General features: G+C 35.4%; 1 protein-coding gene across 2 annotated transcripts; it reads left to right on the top strand.

Moving 5' to 3' along the window:
• The first annotated feature begins 593 nt into the window (after nucleotides 1-593).
• On the top strand, nucleotides 594-5,956 carry LOC115928910. Of its 2 annotated transcripts, none has more exons than XM_030996983.1 (7): nucleotides 594-912; nucleotides 1,842-2,083; nucleotides 2,518-2,644; nucleotides 3,725-3,798; nucleotides 4,500-4,577; nucleotides 4,881-5,112; nucleotides 5,785-5,955. In XM_030996983.1, exons 1-7 carry the CDS (start codon nucleotides 843-845, stop codon nucleotides 5,916-5,918), a joined length of 957 nt encoding a protein of 318 aa, XP_030852843.1. In that variant the 5' UTR covers nucleotides 594-842; the 3' UTR covers nucleotides 5,919-5,955. The 2 variants fall into 2 exon arrangements, with proteins under 2 accessions (XP_030852843.1, XP_030852844.1); XM_030996984.1 differs by lacking the exon at nucleotides 594-912 and adding an exon at nucleotides 1,328-1,473 and having other exon boundaries at nucleotides 5,785-5,956.
• Nucleotides 5,957-20,561: the final 14,605 nt, after the last annotated feature.

Below are 20,561 nucleotides of genomic sequence, written 5' to 3'. Positions count from 1 at the left end.
ATTTCTAATCTCTTCCTAAATCCACTAACGTATCTAGTACGGTACTAGATTTCAAACCAGATATGAGAGTGCACTTTTTAATACCAATCATAAGAAAAAGGTATAAAATAATAATATTCATCATCCCTTAAAGGGGAGATTAAACAAAATGTTATGATGTAAATCTGCATGATTATCCTCTCTTTATCATTTTTAATCTTAGGATGATGATGGAGAAGATAGGCATCATCCTTATTGCCAAGCTATGAACAGAAGTTCCTACTTATATTTATGCAAACTTGCATGCCAAGAAGATATGCCCTCTAAGCTTGCAGGAGTGCAATCTACATCCCTTGCAATCTAATCTTGCAGGCCGACAGTGTATGCCCAGCAAGCTTGCACGAGGTCAAACTAAAGCTCTTTCAAAGCTTGCACTGCAGGAGGCGAAGAGGATATGCACTGCAAGCGTGCAGGTGCACAATCTAAAGCTTGCAAGGCATATGCTCTTGCCTGTATAAGTGTACACACTTTTGTCTGTATGCGTGTACACATTCTAGCCTGTATGCAGCTTGCATTCGAGCTTGCAGAGCATACTATAAGTGTACACACGAGTTTGCAGAGCATATATCTAGCCTGTATAGGCAAGCTTGCATTCGAGCTTGCAGAGCATACTCTTTGCATGTATACTATAAGTGTACATACTCAGCTTGTATGCAAGCTTGCATTCTAGCTTACAGCATTATACTCTTGCCTGTACAAGCTTGCAGAGCTTGTGTATATACAAGCTTGCAGAGCTTAAAGGGGCACAATCTCAAGCTCTTAATTGTTAGTTGGATAATCTTCAAACCACTTGTTTTGCTGGAATGGCAGATGATGGGAGCAGTGATGTCACAAATCAAGTCTCACTGTGGGAGAAGATAATCAAAATGGCTGGTAAGTTGATCTATTAATTATTTCTAAACTAGCATGACTATTGTTGCCAGACTTATATTATAAAGTCAGATCATCCTGAAGATTTCCTTCTGGTTTCCTCAACATGACAATGTGTGTATTGTTGATGGGGGGCCCGGACAGCATGGTCAATTTATTTGCATGGTGGTGAAAGTAATGTGATTTTCAGGGAAAGTAGGTACTGTGATGGCCCTGTGGGAGGGGGTGCATGGTGTCTTATCAGTGTCTTATCAGTGTCTAGAGCCTTAATCCCCATGTGTATACAAACACCAGCTACATCCAGCCAGGGAGATGTCAGTTAATCCCTGATTCAGCTGTGTCCTTCAGTACCACCCAGTGAAACCCTGTACATTAGGATATTATGTAACCAAGATTGAGATGCTATATAAACATGAGGAGTAGAGGTAAGAAAAAAGCACTTTTGCACCTACACACCAAGCAGTAGAGTCACACCTGAATTTGTAGTCCAGTTCTTATAGCACAGAATGGAAGAACACAAAAGTGAAATGTCCTGTGAAAGTGCCAAAGTGGAATGCAAGTTGGGTAAAGTATAAATTACTTTATTACCAGCCTATATACTTGACTGATCTCTGACAAGTGTCTAACTTTTGTTTTTAAGTGGCCCAAACATTGTGGAGTGTGTGTGCAGCGCGCTTTGTAACTGCAAGGAAAAGGCGCTGTATCATATATCTTTTGGATTGGATTGGATAATATTGCACAGAGGGTGAAGATAAGGTCTGCATGTAAGCTTGTAAACAAGCTCTCAATTTTTCTACTTCCCAAAGTTGTGAATGTTTTCCATTTTTGTTATAACTTTTTTTTTACAAGCATTTCCTTGCCAGATATCTAATTGAATAACTGAGAAAAGATATGTCAATTTTAATAAAATATTTTCTGTTTTTCTTTGATAGAAATCAAAATAGAGCTGGAAGAGGAACAGGATGTTGACCTGTTAACAAGAGAATTACGTCATCTGGAAGAACGTACTCTTGCCCCACCAGCCCTTCCCACTCTTGCCCTGCCCACTCTTGCCCTGCCCGCTCTTGCCTTGCCCGCTCTTGCCCTGCCAATTCTCGCCCTGACAGCTCCTGCGGAGGCAAGTGCAGAGGCACAAAATGAACTCTGGAGGCAAACGTTTGCTGAATCAGCATCTGTGAGTACAACTCTTATCTCGAATTAAAATTAAATATTTTCTGAGCTCATGCAGTAAATACCCTTATCATTTCCAGATGATACATTTTTTAATTGTATTTTGTGAATTTTCATTATTCATGAGCACCAACACAGAAAAAGATAATCCCTTTAAATGTTAAGTTTGAAATGTGATGCTGATCAATCTAAAAATGAAATGCATATTGATAGGTCAGCGTCTGTTTAGAAATATCTTTCAATTTCACTTTTGCATAGAAACAAAACCAGTTTTTCATCTCAAATTATAATCATAAACACTGGTAGCTAGAAGACATATCAGTTTACACACACAAAAGCTCAACATATCTTCACACATGGCACATATCACTGATTAGTTATGTGGGTATAAATACAACAATGTGCCCAAAATTATATGTTTTATCAATTTATTTTTAGTCTACACACAGAGAAGAAATCAATAGCCTGAAAAGGAGGGTTGCAGCTTTGGAGGAGGAGGTTGCCGAAAAGGACAAGATAATTGCAGCTATAAAACAGGCCAAGCAGGGAACCCTCTTCACTGAAGGTATGAACTGAATGATATTTTGTATGTGTGTGCGTTGATTTGTGTTTTGGAGGGCTTATTAAAGCCCCACTACGCTACTTATAGCTACTTGCGCCCTCTATAGAAAACAATGCCTAAGCGGTGACCATTGGTCCCCCATGATCCCTTTTTTCTTATGTTAATTGAGAGCTGATTTGATGAGATGCCCACCTGTCAGTGACCGTGCAGGGAGGTCTAATCCATCCTGACCAAACTTGTGCAGAGGGGCTTTAAATTCGACTCTCCATTGATATTTTGTTTAGGTGGTCCTGAGATATTCACATTCAATTAAACATTTAGTGACACTCTTTGGTATTAATATTCCATATTATTTGGCTTTGGTTTATATTTTTGATATATTTTTTTTTTAAACAGCAGTATTCTCTAACCATACCATGGCAAAGCCATACATGTATATCTTAAAGCATGTTGATATTGCAAATTCACAGTCTAAGCTTTGCAGAGAAGTGGTTCAACTTCATACCATGACACACACCAATATCTATCAAGTTCACGAAACAATGTGACTGCCAGGTTAATTTTTATTTACCGGTATCATGTTTTTTTTTTTTTTTATGAATGCCGACAGCTTTCACTATTTAAAAACCCTATTCAATGAAAATACCAATTGATATCAATGGAAAGCTGAATGAACATAATATACAAATATAAAGGAATAACTTTTCCCTTTCATTATTGCACAAAAGCAAAATTAAATTACGGGTCAACAGGGGTCAAATTTGCTGAAGTTATATGATTACATAACGTGGACCGGATTGGCTCGCCTATATAGCTGAGGCAATGAGCCATGCTTAATTGATGTCATCAAGTTGATATCTAGTTTTTAGGTTGACAGTTTCTGATTTTTCAAAACTTTGTATGTTGGAGTTTTCAGAGAGCTGTAATTACTCCTATATCAGACACTAGAATAGCATATACCGGTAATTGATATCATTGTAATCTATGGCTTATAATCTGTCCGTTGTTATATAATTCATCAAATTATTTTTTTCACTTCCGAGAGGGTTTTTAAGGTATTCCCTCTTTTTGTTTCGAATACAGATATCACCCCAAAGAAAAGGAGACTGATAAGAGCAATCAGTGATTTGGTCTGTGGCCAATCTGTGAGCAGCACAGTGAGTTTAAACAATTAATATAATTAATTAAAGTAGTGATTAAAGGTAATACAAAGTTTTGGTACGGGGTCATGAATTTGGTTCAAATGAACATATTGGAAGCATATGCGATCCTACAATATTCAATGATCGTTGTCGCGGTTGAAATCGAGTCTAAAGTTATGAAATTGTCAATAATAAACTCTTTATGTTGTATAGCTCCCTCTCAAGGTCAGTATATTAATTAAGCTATAAAGCAATATTTCTTGACTGAAATCGACCGATTAGCTATTCCCGTTTGGAAATTATATATCACAACTACATATTCTGAGATGTGCATGGTCGCAGCTACCATTGTACGGCCGTAGGCGCTATTTGAAATTTATTAAAAATTTACCGGGAGCACCGGTAAATTTGTATATTCCATTTTTCTCGAAAGCAGAAGTGTTTTAGGGGCTAAAAATTTGTGTGCTTATAATACATCCACAGGGGAATCCAAATATATCAACGGAACGTAACGGAAAGGGATGATAATTTGAAGAATACAGCTTGTGAGTCTGTGATATTTTGTACTGTATATTTTTGTATAGTAAAATTGTAGTTACATCTGAATCTTAAAAAATGGTTGCAGTGTAATCAGATCAAGTAGGATCAAACTTTCTTTTCCTTTTGTAAGATGTGGCAAATTTTGTCAAATAAATTGCATACATTTCTTCTGCCAGACTTGCTCACCGACGCACCTTGAAAACGAGGACCCCCAGCCTTTGGGTACACAGAGTACGGCCTCATCGTCATCTACTGTAAGTTGACTTCTTTTCAAATACATTTTTTGGTAGCGATTCGCAAAAACAAACATTAATAAAGTGATCTACATCATAAATGTATTTTGTCGACTGCTTATCTTTCTGTAAAAAATCATTAAGTTTTACCAAATATTCTGTTGCAGTAGAACTTTGTTAAAACAAACTCACCAGAACTGAAGAAATTACTCTGTTATATCCAAATTTTGTTTCTATTAGAGCTGAAGAAAAATTAAAAGCAAAGAACTTGGACAACAAAAATACATTGCTAATAAATTTGATTAAATGCTATATTTTTCTCAGGAACTGGTGCCATTATTCCCCGGAGGAGAACCGATCCTGACGGAAATTGAAAAAAGAAACGTGTTTAAGAAGGGCACAACAAAGGAGGCCCTCCTAAACGCCCTTCTAGATGCTGTCTTTGGGTTAAAGACTCTGGCACTTGGGAACGCTTGCGGGTCAAGAGTTGCTGTGAACAAGGCAGAGGAGGGAGGTCATGAGAAGCTCGACCCGCAAAAGCTAAACCAAATAAAAGGTAATGTTTTAAACAATTGCTGTTTTGGTTTTCACTGTAACAGGTATATGCCTCCACCCATCCCGCCCCCCCCCCCAAAAAAAAAAAAAAAAAAATAATAATAATAATAATAATAATAAAAAATGATTTGTCAATGACAGACCACCTAAATATATAATTGACAGGTTATAATGTTATTTTAATACATACATGTAGTGTTACGTTTTTGTTTACATATAATGCAAACACGTTTATTTCCTTGCCTCATAACTTTGCAATTTCACTAGTCTTACTTATTGTTAGGGTATCACTTCATTTTCTTTTCTTTCTTTTTTTAGGTTTTATTTCTTTTCAAATGAAATACTGAAAGGAGGGGGTACTATTTATAGTTAAAACCAGGAAATAATATTCAACCACTTTCATACTATAAATCCTATGGTTGAATCACAGTAAATATCACCTTTTTATTAGAAGAAAATCGTCTAAATAAGCAACGAAGATACAATTTTACTAATCTGCTTTCTGTAATGAATGGTAATAATTTGAAAAATTTGGAAACATGGGTACTAGAGATATTGCATGTTTTTCAAATATTTAATTACTTTTACCTAAACTTAAAAAAATATACATTTGAACTTTGATTTAAATATTTATTTTTGTTAACTATATTTTTTTATTTTTTTACTCCCCCAGAATGTGTCTTGCAAAGGTTTAAAACCCAGGACGACCAAAAATGTTTCTCTCCCAAGGATTTCAACCGAAAAATAAATCAGAAATGTGGCACGGCCCGCAGATCCCTAAAAACCAAACAAAATGTTGATACCTGAAGATGAAGTTGAGTTCTGGTCATGCGATTGCATTGTGAAAGAAACAGTGTGGAATCGACCAGAAAAGGTTGATCATCCAGCATATAAGAATTTGTGTGTATTACAAGGTTCTGGAATCATCAAAATGATAAGAAATTTGGCCAAGTCTTGGTAAAGTTACAAACACTGTACACAGAAAGATGTATATGGGACTACACGAACACGTGGCTTAAAAATCCCACCACCCCCCCCCCCCCCCCCCCGAGTTTTATGATGGTATTGACATATCTGGAATATGAAGACATTTGAAGAGCCATGCTTTTCAGGGAACATGTCTTATCTGATGTTCTTCCACACTTGCATAATAAGAATGATAACGCTCACAAATTATTTTTCACCTCTTCCCAGAACTCGACCTTTTCTTTAAGGCTGGTAAGGTCTTATTTTTAAAGGCCAGTTCTGGTGAAAGTACTTTACGAAAGCAGGAAAATCAAAGGAACAGAATGGTGAAAGGTTTTGTTTTGAAATCAAACAATGAATAAGTAATTTAAGACTATATGTATCTGAAAAGCATTTTTGTCATCAGATTTTAATCTTAATTGTTGTAAACTGTAATATGTTTTGTATTCACTTACAATTTTATCCCATGTTTTTACATCAATTATGAAAAGGTTATCTTTTATTTTTTGCACATGGTATATTTCCATGATATGAATATTTTTTTCTCCAAACAAGATGGCACCCACAAAGAACAGAAGATGTTTTGTTACCAAAATGCTATTAAATGGTTATAAAATTTGGTAAAATCATTATCTTTGGGGAACAGTTTCACAAATTTTCTCCACTTCAAGTTCTATGTATTCAATTTGTGGCACCAGACTTGCCAATACCTTTCATTTTCTTTAATTTTTGAGACAGAAAAAAAAACACACACAAAAATGTTGAGATATCAAAAGCTGTGAATAATTTTTGGTCAATGTTTTCATGTACTTTTCGTTATAGAGATATAGGAGAATAGTTTTCAGAAGTCTCACAATCAAGTTGATCCAGTATTCATTTTGACCTCTTTGGGACGCAGTTCCCATTTTTAATGATGTACATGTGGAAGTGGAGGTGTCGTGGTCCAGGTTATATTAAAACAAGTATATATATATGAATGATGTGTCTTTTGTAGATCTCTGTTGATGTTATTGTCCATACTGTTACTATTATTCCATTACTAAAAAAATGTTAACATTCACTCTCTAATTTATGTATTTTTATCAGTATAACTAATAAGTATGAGTTCTGATTGGCGGAGAAATAGTCTTGTTTACATTTTTAGAGCCATGCAAGCTGGCATAAACTCATAAAGTTACTAGATATTATCATGTAAGAAAAAATAATTGTAATAAGCTTGCGGCAAGCTAACACCAGGCTTGTGACGAGCTAACACCAAGCTTGCAGCAAGCTCTATGTATTCTAAAAACCTGAATGGTGTCGAATTCCCCATGAGAGCCGACAACTATGCATCTCAAAGTTAATCAGAGTTTTGGTATGGGGTCATGAATTTGGTTCAGATTGGAAGCATATGCGATTTAACAATATTCAATGATTCAATCGAGTCTTAAGTGATGAAATTGTAAATAATAAACTCTTATATTGTATACTGCCTCTCAAGACTGATATAACTTTAGCTCTAAGACAATGTTTCTTGACTACGATCGACCAATTAGCTATTACCGTTTGGAAATTATATATCTGAACTGCATATTCTTAGATTTTCATGGTCGCAGCTACCATGGAATGGCCTTGGGCGCTATTTGAAATATATGAAATTTACCGGGAACACCAGTAAATATATGATTATTCAATTTTTCAGGGGCTAAATTTTCTAGTGCTTATAATAAATTTCACAGGGGCATCCAAATATACCAAAATTTTCAAGAAATTTTTTTCAGGGGCTAAATTTTCTAGTGCTTATAATAAATTTCACAGGGGCATCTAAATATACCAACATTTTCAAGAATTAATATCAATCCAATTTTCTGAATTTCCCAAAACTTTGCATTACCTTTAAATAACTGATCAGGGTCTACAACATCCCACCAATTGTTGAGAATCGATTGCATTAGGCATGAACCTACTACATTAGGGCAAGCAGACCCAAGGATCTTGCAATAAAGTATTACATAACTTTGTGAATGACACACCCCTTAACTCCCTGGATAGTAGAAGGTCACATTTCATTGTCTGATTTCTATCATGATCAGTCTAAATACATTTCATCAAAATACATGGGGGCTCTGGGCAATTTGCCCCTGAAATGCCAAAAAGAGCCCCAGAAAGTCATAAAAGAGCCCCAAAAAATTTGCATAAAGTTCAATGCAAAATAAATTAAAGAGTATTATTGTCATGCAAGCAAGCTTCAAAAGTAGCCCCCCAATTTTGTTCTCCCCTGCCTAACCCACACCCTGACCCTGACCCTGACCCGGGGGCATAACCCTAACCATATTCCTATCCTTACCCTAATCCTAGATTTGAGGTACTGATCCATGGTGAGGTACATGTACAAGTATTCTGCAGAGAGGGGAGCAGTAATTTTTTTAAAAAAAGGAAATTTAATATTGCATTCAGCTATTTCAAGCATTATAATTCATTGGAATTATTTGTTTTCACATGGGCTTTCTTTGCCATGGATGTTCTTGGAGTTACGGGGGGTATATCGCTTATCACGAAAAAACTCCCCCCCCAAAAAAAAAAACAAACAAACAAACAAACAAACAAACAAACAAATGTCAAAATGAAAATGAAACAATCAATAAATAAATCAATAAATCTAATAAAAATATGAAAATTTAAATTAAACAATTAATGAATAAATAGATTTCAAAATATGTAAATAAACAAACAAATACATATATGGTATATTTACAGGGGCTGCCTCCCTCCCTCTCTCCCCCTTTCTTTCTCAACAGGTGGATTCTGTACCAACAGGTGGATTCTTTACCAGGGTTCATAGCTCCTGATCATTACAACATAATACACAAGACATGAGTTGAGTTATTACTCATAGCTTGGTTTACATGGGCCTTGGGCTTCAGAGACAGGAACCAACTCTCATTGGGTGAGGGTCACGTAATACCATCTGATGAGATCCAGAAGGGCGTTAGAGTCATATAACTTTACAGAAGTTAATGCCCTTTTGGCCCTAAAATAGGAAAACAATAGTATGCATCCTACACATGTTGAGACTTTAGTTCATTGAACTTCTTTTAAGTGCATGCCAAGTAATAGAGAACAGGTAGGCTAATGCATCTAAATCATATGATACGGATACAGTGAAATCTGGTTGTAGCCTATATGAAGGCCATGCAATGGAAACATGAAAAGTGCATATATAAGAAACCATATTCAAGGGAAAAACTAAATGTGGTCTTTATATTCAGGTGGTTGCTAAAGTCAGTTTGCCTGTATACGTCTCATGCATTTTCAAAAATCTTTTACTGTTTTACAACTAACTTAATAAAAAATAATGGCTTCTTATAAACATACATGTATGTCCGGTGGTCATCCAAAGAGCATTTTAGACAAGTTTTTGCACTTGCCAACAATCACAACCAGAGAAAGCTGACATTGATATTTCTATGCTTCTACTTGGTCTCGCCCATCGCACATCCAAACATTTTATTTTTAGTAAATTTAACAATATTTTCAAACATTTTTCGTAATGATCCACTCTTGAAATCACTTTAAAATATTGATAAATCGCTTTGATTACTCTCAGAAAATAAAGTGCACACACACATACACAATCAACCAAACTATCCCAGAGTACATTTGAATGGGGCCTGAACGTACTATACAGGTATTTTAATATATTGGCGATAGCAAGAATCATACTTGTACAAGCTTGCTCAACGGTGTTTCTGTGTATAGTCCCACTAATTTCTCCCAAGCCTACCAGTATATAAATCACGAATCCCATGATTGATAGTTGGTTAGCTTTACAGAGCTCTCAGCTTTGATTGATTAAATCCCTAAGGTAAATTTGAACGGTTGGGTTGTATTGCCTAAGGGTGTCTGGTCAAAGATTATTCCATTGTTTGCAAGTTAAAGACAAAAGGGAAACAAACAGGTAAAAGAGTATAGCCTTATAGTGCACTATTTTTCTGCCATTCACATCTCTGAGAACATTGCAAAAACTTTTCAGTTTCATAATCTAAAATGACAACCGATTGGCTTTAGAGAGCTATAATTATAAGCACCAAAAAATGACCCCAATTCCCTCTCTGACTCCTCCTTGGTTGTAACTTTTCTTTGCTACTCTTTGGTTTTTCTTCACAATCATCTATTTAGAGCCAGCCAGAAGGGCTTTAACTCTGTGTACAAGAAATGGGCTAACATCCTTTTACAGTAACTCTCAACAAAACACTCAACACTATAATTCTTTTAAAATTTACAATGCTCTTTTATTACCCTTTCCCTTCATATATGGTTAAATTGACACTTGTTGCTTGTGATAAACTTAAAGTTATTCCAAAAGGAACACAAAATATCATAACTGAGTCTTTCATACATTCAGTAACTACCGAGAGTAAAACTGGAAGTAAATAATTATCAAAATCTCTTCTTTTTCTTCTTCTTTTTGTGTGAACATAAAAACTCTCAAAATGGTGATATCAACTGTTAAAGAGCCAGAAGGGTGTTAACTCTGTGTTAAAATATATGACTTACCGGTAATGCCTTTCTAGCGTTCAACAGATTACAGTTACAGAAGTGATGTGACTGTTGGAAAATCTCGATTTGAATCTCCATTTTTCAGTGCGTGTCAATCCACCATCCTCTGCTGAGGGCAAGGATTTGACTCATACAGCACAATTGTCATATCTTAGCATTAATTAACGCTCTTTTGGCTCTCACTATTCATTATTATCTATCATCATACCAAATGAACAATTCTCCTTTAAAGATAAAGTTGATTTCTGGTCATGTGATTGCATTGTGAAAGAAACATTGTGGAATCAATCAGAAAGGTTGATCATCTAGCATATAAGTATTGGTGTGTACAGCAAGGTTCTGGAATCATCAAAATGATAAGAAATTCGGCCCAGTCTTGGTAAAGTTACAAGCACTGTACACAGAAAGACGTATATGGGGCTACACAAACATGTGGCATGATGTTACATATTTAGACTATTTGAAGAGCCATGCTTTTCAGGGAACATTTTTTGTCTGATGTTCTTCCACACTTGTCTACTAATAGAATGATAACGCTCACAAAGTATTTTTCACCTCTTCCCAGAACTCAACCTTCTCTTTAATTAACGCTCTTTTGGCTCTCAGCATTCATTATTTATCGTTCATCATAGCCAAATGAACATTTCTCATTTAAATAGAATCAAGTCAAGGATTTCTGACGCTAACTATACATTGTCCAGCTATGAAGCTTAGAGCTCGCCAGTCATCTATCTAGGTCTTTGGGTCAGCTGTCCAGAGCTCCTCTTAAAGGGATTAAGAGGGATTAACCAAGAAGATTATCTGTTATATGCAAATTAGCTAAAGGATGATTCCACAGTCATTATTCACACCAACAATACAGATTGTAGAGAGTGCAAAGTTGAGTCAGGTTTCAAATTTCTGAAAGGTTTGTACTCTAAAAAGTATTTCATTAAAAACTTTATTTTATTTTAATCTGAATTTCTGGTTTTTGTAAAAAAAAATTAATACTTTTTTTTTTACTTTTTCTATTGCAAAGTTTGGGGTTTATGGCTTGGCGGTTGGAAAGTGATGAATTATTGGCCATACTTGAAATTTTCAATGAATGTCTACTTAAAAACAAAATGATCATTGCCCAAACAAAAGATGATCTCAAAAATGTATTAAAGTTATGTTAAAGCCACATTGTACTACTTGTAGCTACTTGCTTCCTCTATAAAGAAAACTTCCCCAATCGGTGCCTGTTGGTCCCCCATGATCCTCTTTTTCTTATGTTAATTGAGAGCTGAGTTAATGAGATAGCCACCTGTCAGTGACCTCACTGTGTGGTCTAATCCCTTCTGGCTGAACTAGTACAGCCAGCCTTTAAACGCAGTATCTTGAGAGTGTATGATTTGAATATGGAAGCACATCACAGGCTTCTAAAGAGTTAATGATCACTTGAATTCATTTGAGTCTGGAAATAAGACGTCATCATGGAAACTGTTTGTCAAAAGGCAGTGGGCTTCTTGTCTAATTCATTTTCCAATTTCCAGGTTCAGTTAAATGCAAATTAAGTAAGCGATAGTGTGTCTCATATTTTAATTTGTGAATTCCTGAGAAGGAAAGCGTTTAGCCCCTCTTCGAAATCGTAGAGTGTAAACAAGTTTGGGATGGAGTGCTCTTTCATGAAAATGACTGGTTTGAAAAAAGTGTATATGGTATCAGTAAAGTATTCAATCATACCAGAGGGAAAATTAGACAATAACTTATATTAATTTGCTCTACAAACTTTAAAAAGACCCAATCATTACAACCCCCCCCCCCCCCCCCCAAAAAAAAAAAATTAAAAAAAATGCACACAATCATCAAACATGTATCAGAAGCTCTTTAAAAAATCGTCTGTATTATTTTACCTTTAATTATAACAGCAAAAAAGGCATTGGCTGTGTTATCAGCCAGATTTGAAATTTGCCTGCATTTGATTTTAACACAATTAACATATCATAATTCTGTTTAGATAAGCTTTAAGATAAAGAGCACTACCGGTATGCTTATTTGAAGTGTTGGCATTTTAACCAAAAATGTACTTCTTATAAAAAAAGAAATTACAATTTAAAGTTCTACTGCACTGATCACACACCATTGCTTTATAATAATATTTTTCCCAGTTACAGGGAATGGGTACACCAAACAATGAAATGGACAATATTGTTCATACTTGACAGCAACAGCATTGGCAATAATGAAGAAAAAAGAAAAAAAAGATCCCCTCGCAACTGACAATTGCGAAATGTGCTTTCCAGCCTAAAAAAAAAATCTTTCTCCTCCCTTGGTTATGACAAAATTCCTCTTATTTGCTATTTATTTAATTTACTATATATAGCTACTGGCCTAAATTAAATAAAGGAAGTCTAACACAGGTAACTAATCCCCTCAATATATTCCATTCCGCCACAGGGAAACGACCGAACATTCGCTAATTTTGGGAACATTGTTTTGAACCAGTCAGAAAATAATGGGGAATGTCCTTTCTTGATTCAATCATATCTCTCCATTCTCCCATAATTGCATAAAATGCAAGTTTGCGAAACAGATTCTATTGCAGATTAATTCAATTGGTCCCAATCTTGTTAACCAATTAATCTATGAATCTGCCATTGCGGCACACCGCTGCATGCCCCCGTGACTGTATGACAATGGCCGACGGTTAACGTGGTTACGGCCGACCGCAGAATCAAAATTGTCCTTAATTTCTGACAAAAAGGATGAGTCACTGGATAGGGTCAGACAGTAAGAGCCACAATGGGCCAATAGGAAATGGACAATTCAGTCTGGATTACCTACTTTCGTATTATAACCCAGTATGCGACTGGGACACTCTGAGAACCAACTGTTTGGCATGGAGCTGTCCTTTTTTAGCATTATCATCACAGAGAATGAAACAATGTTAAGAATCTATGAGAATAACCTCATTTGCAACTCGGGAACTAGATGACGCATTCCACAATTTGATGCATCCCCCAAATTCCTATGAAACAAAAGTAATTACAACAATGTTACTCCATAAGATCATTTTTGCCATCTGAGACACAATGAAAGGATTTTAACCCATACAATGCAACCTACATGTAGTTGACAGAAATAAAACATTGATCAAATTTTGTGACACATAGCTTCATTAGCTAAGCATATTGTTTGAGTTATAATAAGAGAGAGAATGAAACAATATTGACTATTCTATGTGAATAAACTCATTTACAATTAAGGAACCAAATGACATATTTCATGATTTGTTAGAGCGGTTGCAGAAAGTTTCCTAACAATTAAAGACTGTACAGGATGTCAATGGCTTCCTGCCATCCATCAAATTGAGCTTGGAATATGTCATTTTGAAAACAATCGAAATTGGGTCAGGATTAACAATGGGCAAACACTTCCGATTAAATATAAAGATGTTCTTGATCTATGGATATGATATTTTTGTAACTATACCCCCTCTTAAATTTAAGTTAGTCATACTTTCAGTTAATGTAATTATCATTTATGACAAAAGAACAATGCACTTGTTTTGAAGACTTTTTCTCAGAAAATAGATGACATTTTATATTTTTACAAACTAAAATGCTTTAATTTCTTACAGCTGAGATTGAAAACAAAATTGAAAACCGAGCAATACATGACATTAGGTATTTATTCAAACTGACTTTCCAAGAAGAGTACCACTTTGCAGATTGATTTAGTTTGTATGCAATATGCATGAAATTCCACTTCATCAAGTATCCTTGCCAAAATAGGGTTCATAATTTTGTTTAAAGCAATAGATGCTCGATTATTAATCAAACTTTTCAAATACTCTACATTCCCTTTAATTCTGTTGTAATGACATCCCATAAACTCACTGACGCCTACATTGTGTATTTCTATTAGGACCCCCAGGCCTATATCATCCCACACAACTAAATATTTTCATAACTAGAAAAATGTTTAGTTCAATTATCTTACAAAATAAAGTGTTATGCTTTCAGCATTACACTGACAAAAACATCAATTTTTTCTACTGCAATTTGCACTAATTGGAAAAACCCATAAAAAACTGTCGAAATTTGCTCATACCGATTTTTTAGCGATTTGTCACTACCTACTCTGCATGCGATCGCACAGAAGCGAGATAGTTGCTATGCAATTACTGACAAAACGCCTGAATGTGAGTCTTGTGAGAATAACAATTTTTGCTTGAAGTGTAAACGCAGCTACTGTATGCAATTCCTTGAAGTTTATCCCTCAATGCTATCTCAACTCCATCTCAACCTGGGGTTTAAGTTTGTAACAAAGTGGGTCGACTACCAGAAAAAGGGTCAGGAATAATGTCAATAGAAAATTTGCAACTGTAAATGCTTTGCCATATTTTTCTATTTTACTCCCCTAAAAAAGTCATTCAACAGCTGAACTCCCCGGGCTCAGTGTAATAACTGTTTTGTGCTCTTGGGAGAAAAGCAGGCGTTATTTCAAACTCTTTTTCTAAAATTGGAAATATATCAAATGAAAGATGAGGTAGGTGACCAAGGGGATTTGTAAGTCTGGATGCATGGGAAAAGTATCAAATTGCCAATGGAAACCAAATATCTTCACACAAACCAAATTTAGATGTTTTTATATTACCAGTTGGTTAATATGTAACTAGAATTATATATCAAGTTCCCATCTGCTATTGAATTGAATCTTTTATTTAACTTTTGGTTGACTATGACAAAAATGAATCTGAAGTGGTACAGACTGTGTAGTAACCAAGAAAATCAAATACATGGCAAATTATTTCTTTCAAAATGTAATATTTTGTTGCAAGGATATGGTACTTTTATTTACATATAATTATTTACACAAATGAATTATAAATTTAATTTTAATAAAAAAATGATTGAATTTATGATTTTCCAGGCATACTTGATAAGTCAGTGTATATACAAATCAATCACTGTCATTCGTGACCCCAAATGCTCACCCATTTTTTGTTCTTTCTTTCTTTTGAACACCCCCACAAGCATAGTTGCCAACAAATAACCAACTTATCTGTATATCACTTCTGCAGGCTTTATACTAGACCGTCTTTTTCCCCTTTTATGATATTGTTTGTATTTTCACTAAGTATTTTCCTAAAGAGAAATGTTGCATAAAGCAACTTCTCTGAGCATTGAATACATCATTACATTTACTCAATCATTTAATCAATTTCATGACATATCAAAAAATAAAATATTCTGATATCATCAAAATATGCAGTATTGATACAAAGCTTGCCGGCACCTTTAACTGAGCCCTAGCCAGTCACCTATGAACATTTTTTTCGGCAATTTTCCCGCAGAAATATTTGAGATAGACAAAAGAAGAAATAAGAATGGGGGAGACCCCCTGGATGGGAATTCCAGATTTACATTGAATCATGGCATATTTCAAACCACAAATGGCCTCAGAATAATGAAAACAGACCCTGCGGGCACTTTCAGAACAATAAGAGCATCGATCAACAAACGTTGAGATTTTCTTTTGATCGTCAATGTCATTGTCAATGCCGTCTATGAATAAATAATTGAGATTTTAAACAGGTCATGAGAGTCACCTTTATGTCTGGAAAAAAATTCTTCCGACTGGCTTGAATTTATGAAATACATTTTGTTTAATTGATATCAACACTTAAAGGTAAAGACCAGTTATGGTCATGCGATTGCATTGTGAAAGAAATGTTGTGGAATCGATCAGAAAAGGTTGATCATCTAGCGTCTAGCATCTGCAAGGTTCTGGAATCATCAAAATGATAAGAAATTTGGCCCATTCTTTGTAAAGTTACAAGCACTTTACATAGAAAGATGTATATGGGACTACCCTATATCTCTCACAGACCATGAGAGAAACAAATTTACCAAATATATGAATTAGTAGGCGGTTTCCCGGCAAATTTGTTATCATCATGTATTAGTCAAAACATATTCTTTCACATGATTGGTAATGAGAGCTTCCATTTCATTTTTTGAAATTGGGGCGTTTCCAATACTGGTCTTTACCTTTAAATTCATTCAAATGAGGATAGTTCCTTCTTGTTTCAACAAAAGCTATTTAAAAACTCCAACAATGATATCATACTTCTACGTACTTATTAAAAGTCCAGGTGAAAGAAAAAAGCTAAAAATAAATCATGATTGTTATATATTTTATAGTTACAAGTCTTGATTCTAGCGGATATGGACAGATTAAGAAACTATCCTTGTAAGAATGAAATAAAGTGTTGATATCAATTTAAAAATGTATTTTTCTGCAGTAAAAAAGACCAGGTGAAAGTAAAAAGCTAAAAATAAATCATGATTGTTATATATTTTATAGTTACAAGTCTTGATTCTAGCGGATATGGACAGGCATATACATGTACATGCTGTTTGAAAAGGTCAGTACATGCAGCTAGACGACACATGTTCTTTTCTACATTATAATCAAACCGTAATAGATATGCTCCAAAGGGGATGACTAACTTGATAACACACAATTGCAATACATGTTTCCAAACAAAGAGAGAATGCACAATATTTAGTTAGTATACTTGAAATGTGTGCATCTATAGAAAAACCAAGGAATCCTCCCCCCCCCCCCCCCCCCTCCCTCCCCAAATTTCCAAATTTCCTTTGGCTTAATACAGGCACCACCCAATTTGTTATAGCAATGGGTTAAAGGTAAAGACCAGTTATGGTCATGCGATTGCATTGTGAAAGAAACGTTGTGGAATAGATCAGAAAAGGTTGATCATCTAGCATCTAGCATCTGCAAGGTTCTGGAATCATCAAAATGATAAGAAATTTGGCCCATTCTTCGTAAAGTTACAAGCACTATACACAGAAAGATGTATATGGGACTACCCTATATCTCTCACAGACCATGAGAGAATCAAATTTACCAAATATATGAATTAGTGGGCGGTTTTCCCGGCAAATTTTTTTATCATCATGTATTAGTCAAAACATATTCTTTCACATGATTGGTAATGAGAGCTTCCATTTCATTTTTTGAAATTGGGGCGTTTCCAATACTGGTCTTTACCTTTAAGTACAGGGACCACCCAATTTGTTATAGCAATGGGTTAACTTTAAGTTACATAGACTGAGTATAGGCCTCCTAAACTATGTACATTTTACCTTACCGTTTGTTTTAAACTTGAGCAAATCTGATGAATTTGCATTTTAACCCAATTTCCACTGCAATAAATAAAGAACGGCCCTCTTCAGCCTTGAGTTTCCCTCTTGCCTCCTCTCACAGATCAAATCTGACAACCACTGTGTTATTCGGAAATAGGTAGCACCCCAAATTGACAACACTAGATAACTGCATGACTTCTAAACCTATCAATTTATTTTAACGTTTGTCTCTTTTTCCCCTTCGCGCTTCTGTTTTTGGAATGTCACTGAAGATTGGGGCTAATTCCGTCTCTCATCGTGGCGGTCTCCCGAAAGGATAAAGCGGGGAGTCGAGGATTCAGCTAATATTCGCTAATCAGCGGATGCCTGTTAATAGACAGTTTGCACCACTTGACTATTATTAGGTACAGAAGTAGACGTTGGTTGGATTCGAAGGGGAGATTAGCACAACGAGGTATCACAATCGCACACCGAAATACCCTTTTTTTGTCACTGAACGATCAAAGGTACATGTAGAGAGTCTGCGTATCTGTGACATCTACAGGCTGTACTGCCTGTGCAGAAGGATTGATTTACAATGGGGCGGCAGAGAGGGGAAAGGTGGCGGATTTCTGGGGATAAATTAAGGGAAGATGGTAAAGAAAGAATGGGGCGCTACGGTGAAGCTAGATCATGACAGTAATAATTTGTTGAGACTTGATCCAATTTAATCATGTTTCATTAGGTAAGGTAGCACCGTCAGTGTTTTAAAGTGCAGGCCTACCAATCTTGTAAACAAATAACTTATGTCATGCTAGAATGTGTAAAATCAATCTAAAAAATACTTAACCTGACATTTTATGGGTTTATAATTTGGTTAAGGAGTATGAAGAAAATAAAGAATAACATAAATCCCTGGCACAGGACCCAAATTTGACTCTATGCAGCCCTTTTTCAGTGTGAACACATACAGGTGCTTTGGTTAGTCTACTCAACAGTTAATTGAGGGTAGAATAAAATGTTCAATGTCTCTTCATAGTTGGAGCCCATATCTTGAATACGGTACAGTACAGCAATGCAATGTGGGAACCCCTAACATACAGATAAAAATATTTTTGGTACAGTAATTGGTACACTTTAACCCTCACTGAGCTGCTAACAAACTTTTGCCCATACTCACCTTATAAATCCTCTAGAAAGGATAGAAAAGTATTCTGTCTGGTATTCAAAGAGTTAAACAGTTGATGTGGTGTGACATTTATTATCCTCACTTCTTAGCAATGACTTAGGAGGAATCAAATCTAGGCCTATACCAAATGGAAAATTAAATTCCAAGATAATCCATTCAAATTGTCCCCAGATGTTGCAAGGTATCCCTAGATGTAAGTGATCAAAAATGGGTGATTTTGTCCTAAGCTCTGGGGCCTCGATTATGTTTATGAATGTCATGCCCATGTCCTGGGCTCCATGATAGCTGTGGTAGAAGGGATGAAGTTATGGATATGCCTTTTATCACACAAAAAGAGTCCTGTTGGCTAAGCCTACACAATGGACGATGAAAATGAAAATCTTTGTGATCATGTCAAGATTGAAACAAGTAACCATGAAGTAATAAAAAGATGATAAATTTACATTGAAATGTTCATATCATAAACTCTATTGGGGTACATAAAATAACAGTTTGTATCATATATATACATGTACGTCTCTAGGGGCTGTCTTCATCATCTCAAGTTTGCCTATTAACCAGCTATTTAAACTATCCCGATTGTAAGTTATCCAGTTAATTAATTAATTTGCGTCTTCATCAGCCCGCAGTTGCAATAAGCGGGATATTTGGTTGAGAAAATATCCCAAGAGATGTTGGTCTTGTTTACAAAATATCCCGCTATTTGGGAAATAGCGGGCTAATTTGCGCCCATCCAAGCTACTTTGTGATGAGCATATCAGTCTGGTGAAGACGCAGTTTCAAGCTTTGGGATAATATCCAGAGTCTGAAAATAGCAGGTTATTTGACAATGTCGAGCCGATGAAAATAGGCCTTCTGAATAGGACTTTGGTATCATGCCGAAACAAATTAGACAAGATTTGAGCCTTCCAGACTTCCAACTACTAGAACTACTAGCTAACATTTCATGGAAACGGAATACAACATTTACTCTGCAGATTTTATGGTGTTTACCCCTAATTAATGATTCACAAAAGTCTGATCACTAATCATTACAAACAAGAACAATGCTTAGATAGGGAGATAGCATTGTTCAAGGGATTATCTTAAAACCTATGTTTCAAGGCAAAATAAAGATGGTTAAATTTAAGGGGTGTTTAGTAATTTACACTCAAAATTATCAAAACCATTGTTTTTTTTCTCAGATTCCACAACAAATCACCCAAATCGATAAACCCAGCTCTGGAGTGTGTGTTTCTTGTAAATGCCCAACAAACTAACAGCTTCATAAAAGCTACAAATCAGATAATTTACATCAACAAAACAGTTATTTTTGTGTTACTAAAGATTATCAAAATTATTCGAAAATGGCCTTTAAAAAAAATGGGGAAAAAGTGGAAATATCCAGAATAATTTACAGGACCTGACTTCCTCAGTGTATATATCAAGTCGATACTTGTACCATTGCACATTAAACAATGCCTCATTATCTTTTTAAGCAATCCCTTCGGAATTCCAATGAGTGATAACCATAAAGCAGCTCACATTTAATGGTGCAATATTCCAAAGGCCAATGTTCAACAGAACGCAACTCATTGCTTTTAATAACCGATAATCGCACTAATCCAATATATGTAATGGTGTTCGAATGCTCATGTCAAT

The sequence above is a fragment of the Strongylocentrotus purpuratus genome, unplaced genomic scaffold, assembly GCF_000002235.5.
Source record: "Strongylocentrotus purpuratus isolate Spur 01 unplaced genomic scaffold, Spur_5.0 spur5_scaffold_3, whole genome shotgun sequence".
Lineage (NCBI taxonomy): Eukaryota > Metazoa > Echinodermata > Echinoidea > Camarodonta > Strongylocentrotidae > Strongylocentrotus > Strongylocentrotus purpuratus.
Note: the sequence above shows the minus strand (reverse complement) of the source record. Positions and strands in the feature narration are given on the sequence as shown.

Coding starts and splice junctions, on each gene's coding strand:
- LOC115928910 (XM_030996983.1), top strand. CDS start 843: ATGGCAGATGATGGGAGCAGTGATGTCACAAATCAAGTCTCACTGTGG. Junction 2,645..3,724: donor GGGAACCCTCTTCACTGAAG/GTATGAACTGAA, acceptor TTTCGAATACAG/ATATCACCCCAAAGAAAAGG. Junction 5,113..5,784: donor AAAGCTAAACCAAATAAAAG/GTAATGTTTTAA, acceptor TTACTCCCCCAG/AATGTGTCTTGCAAAGGTTT.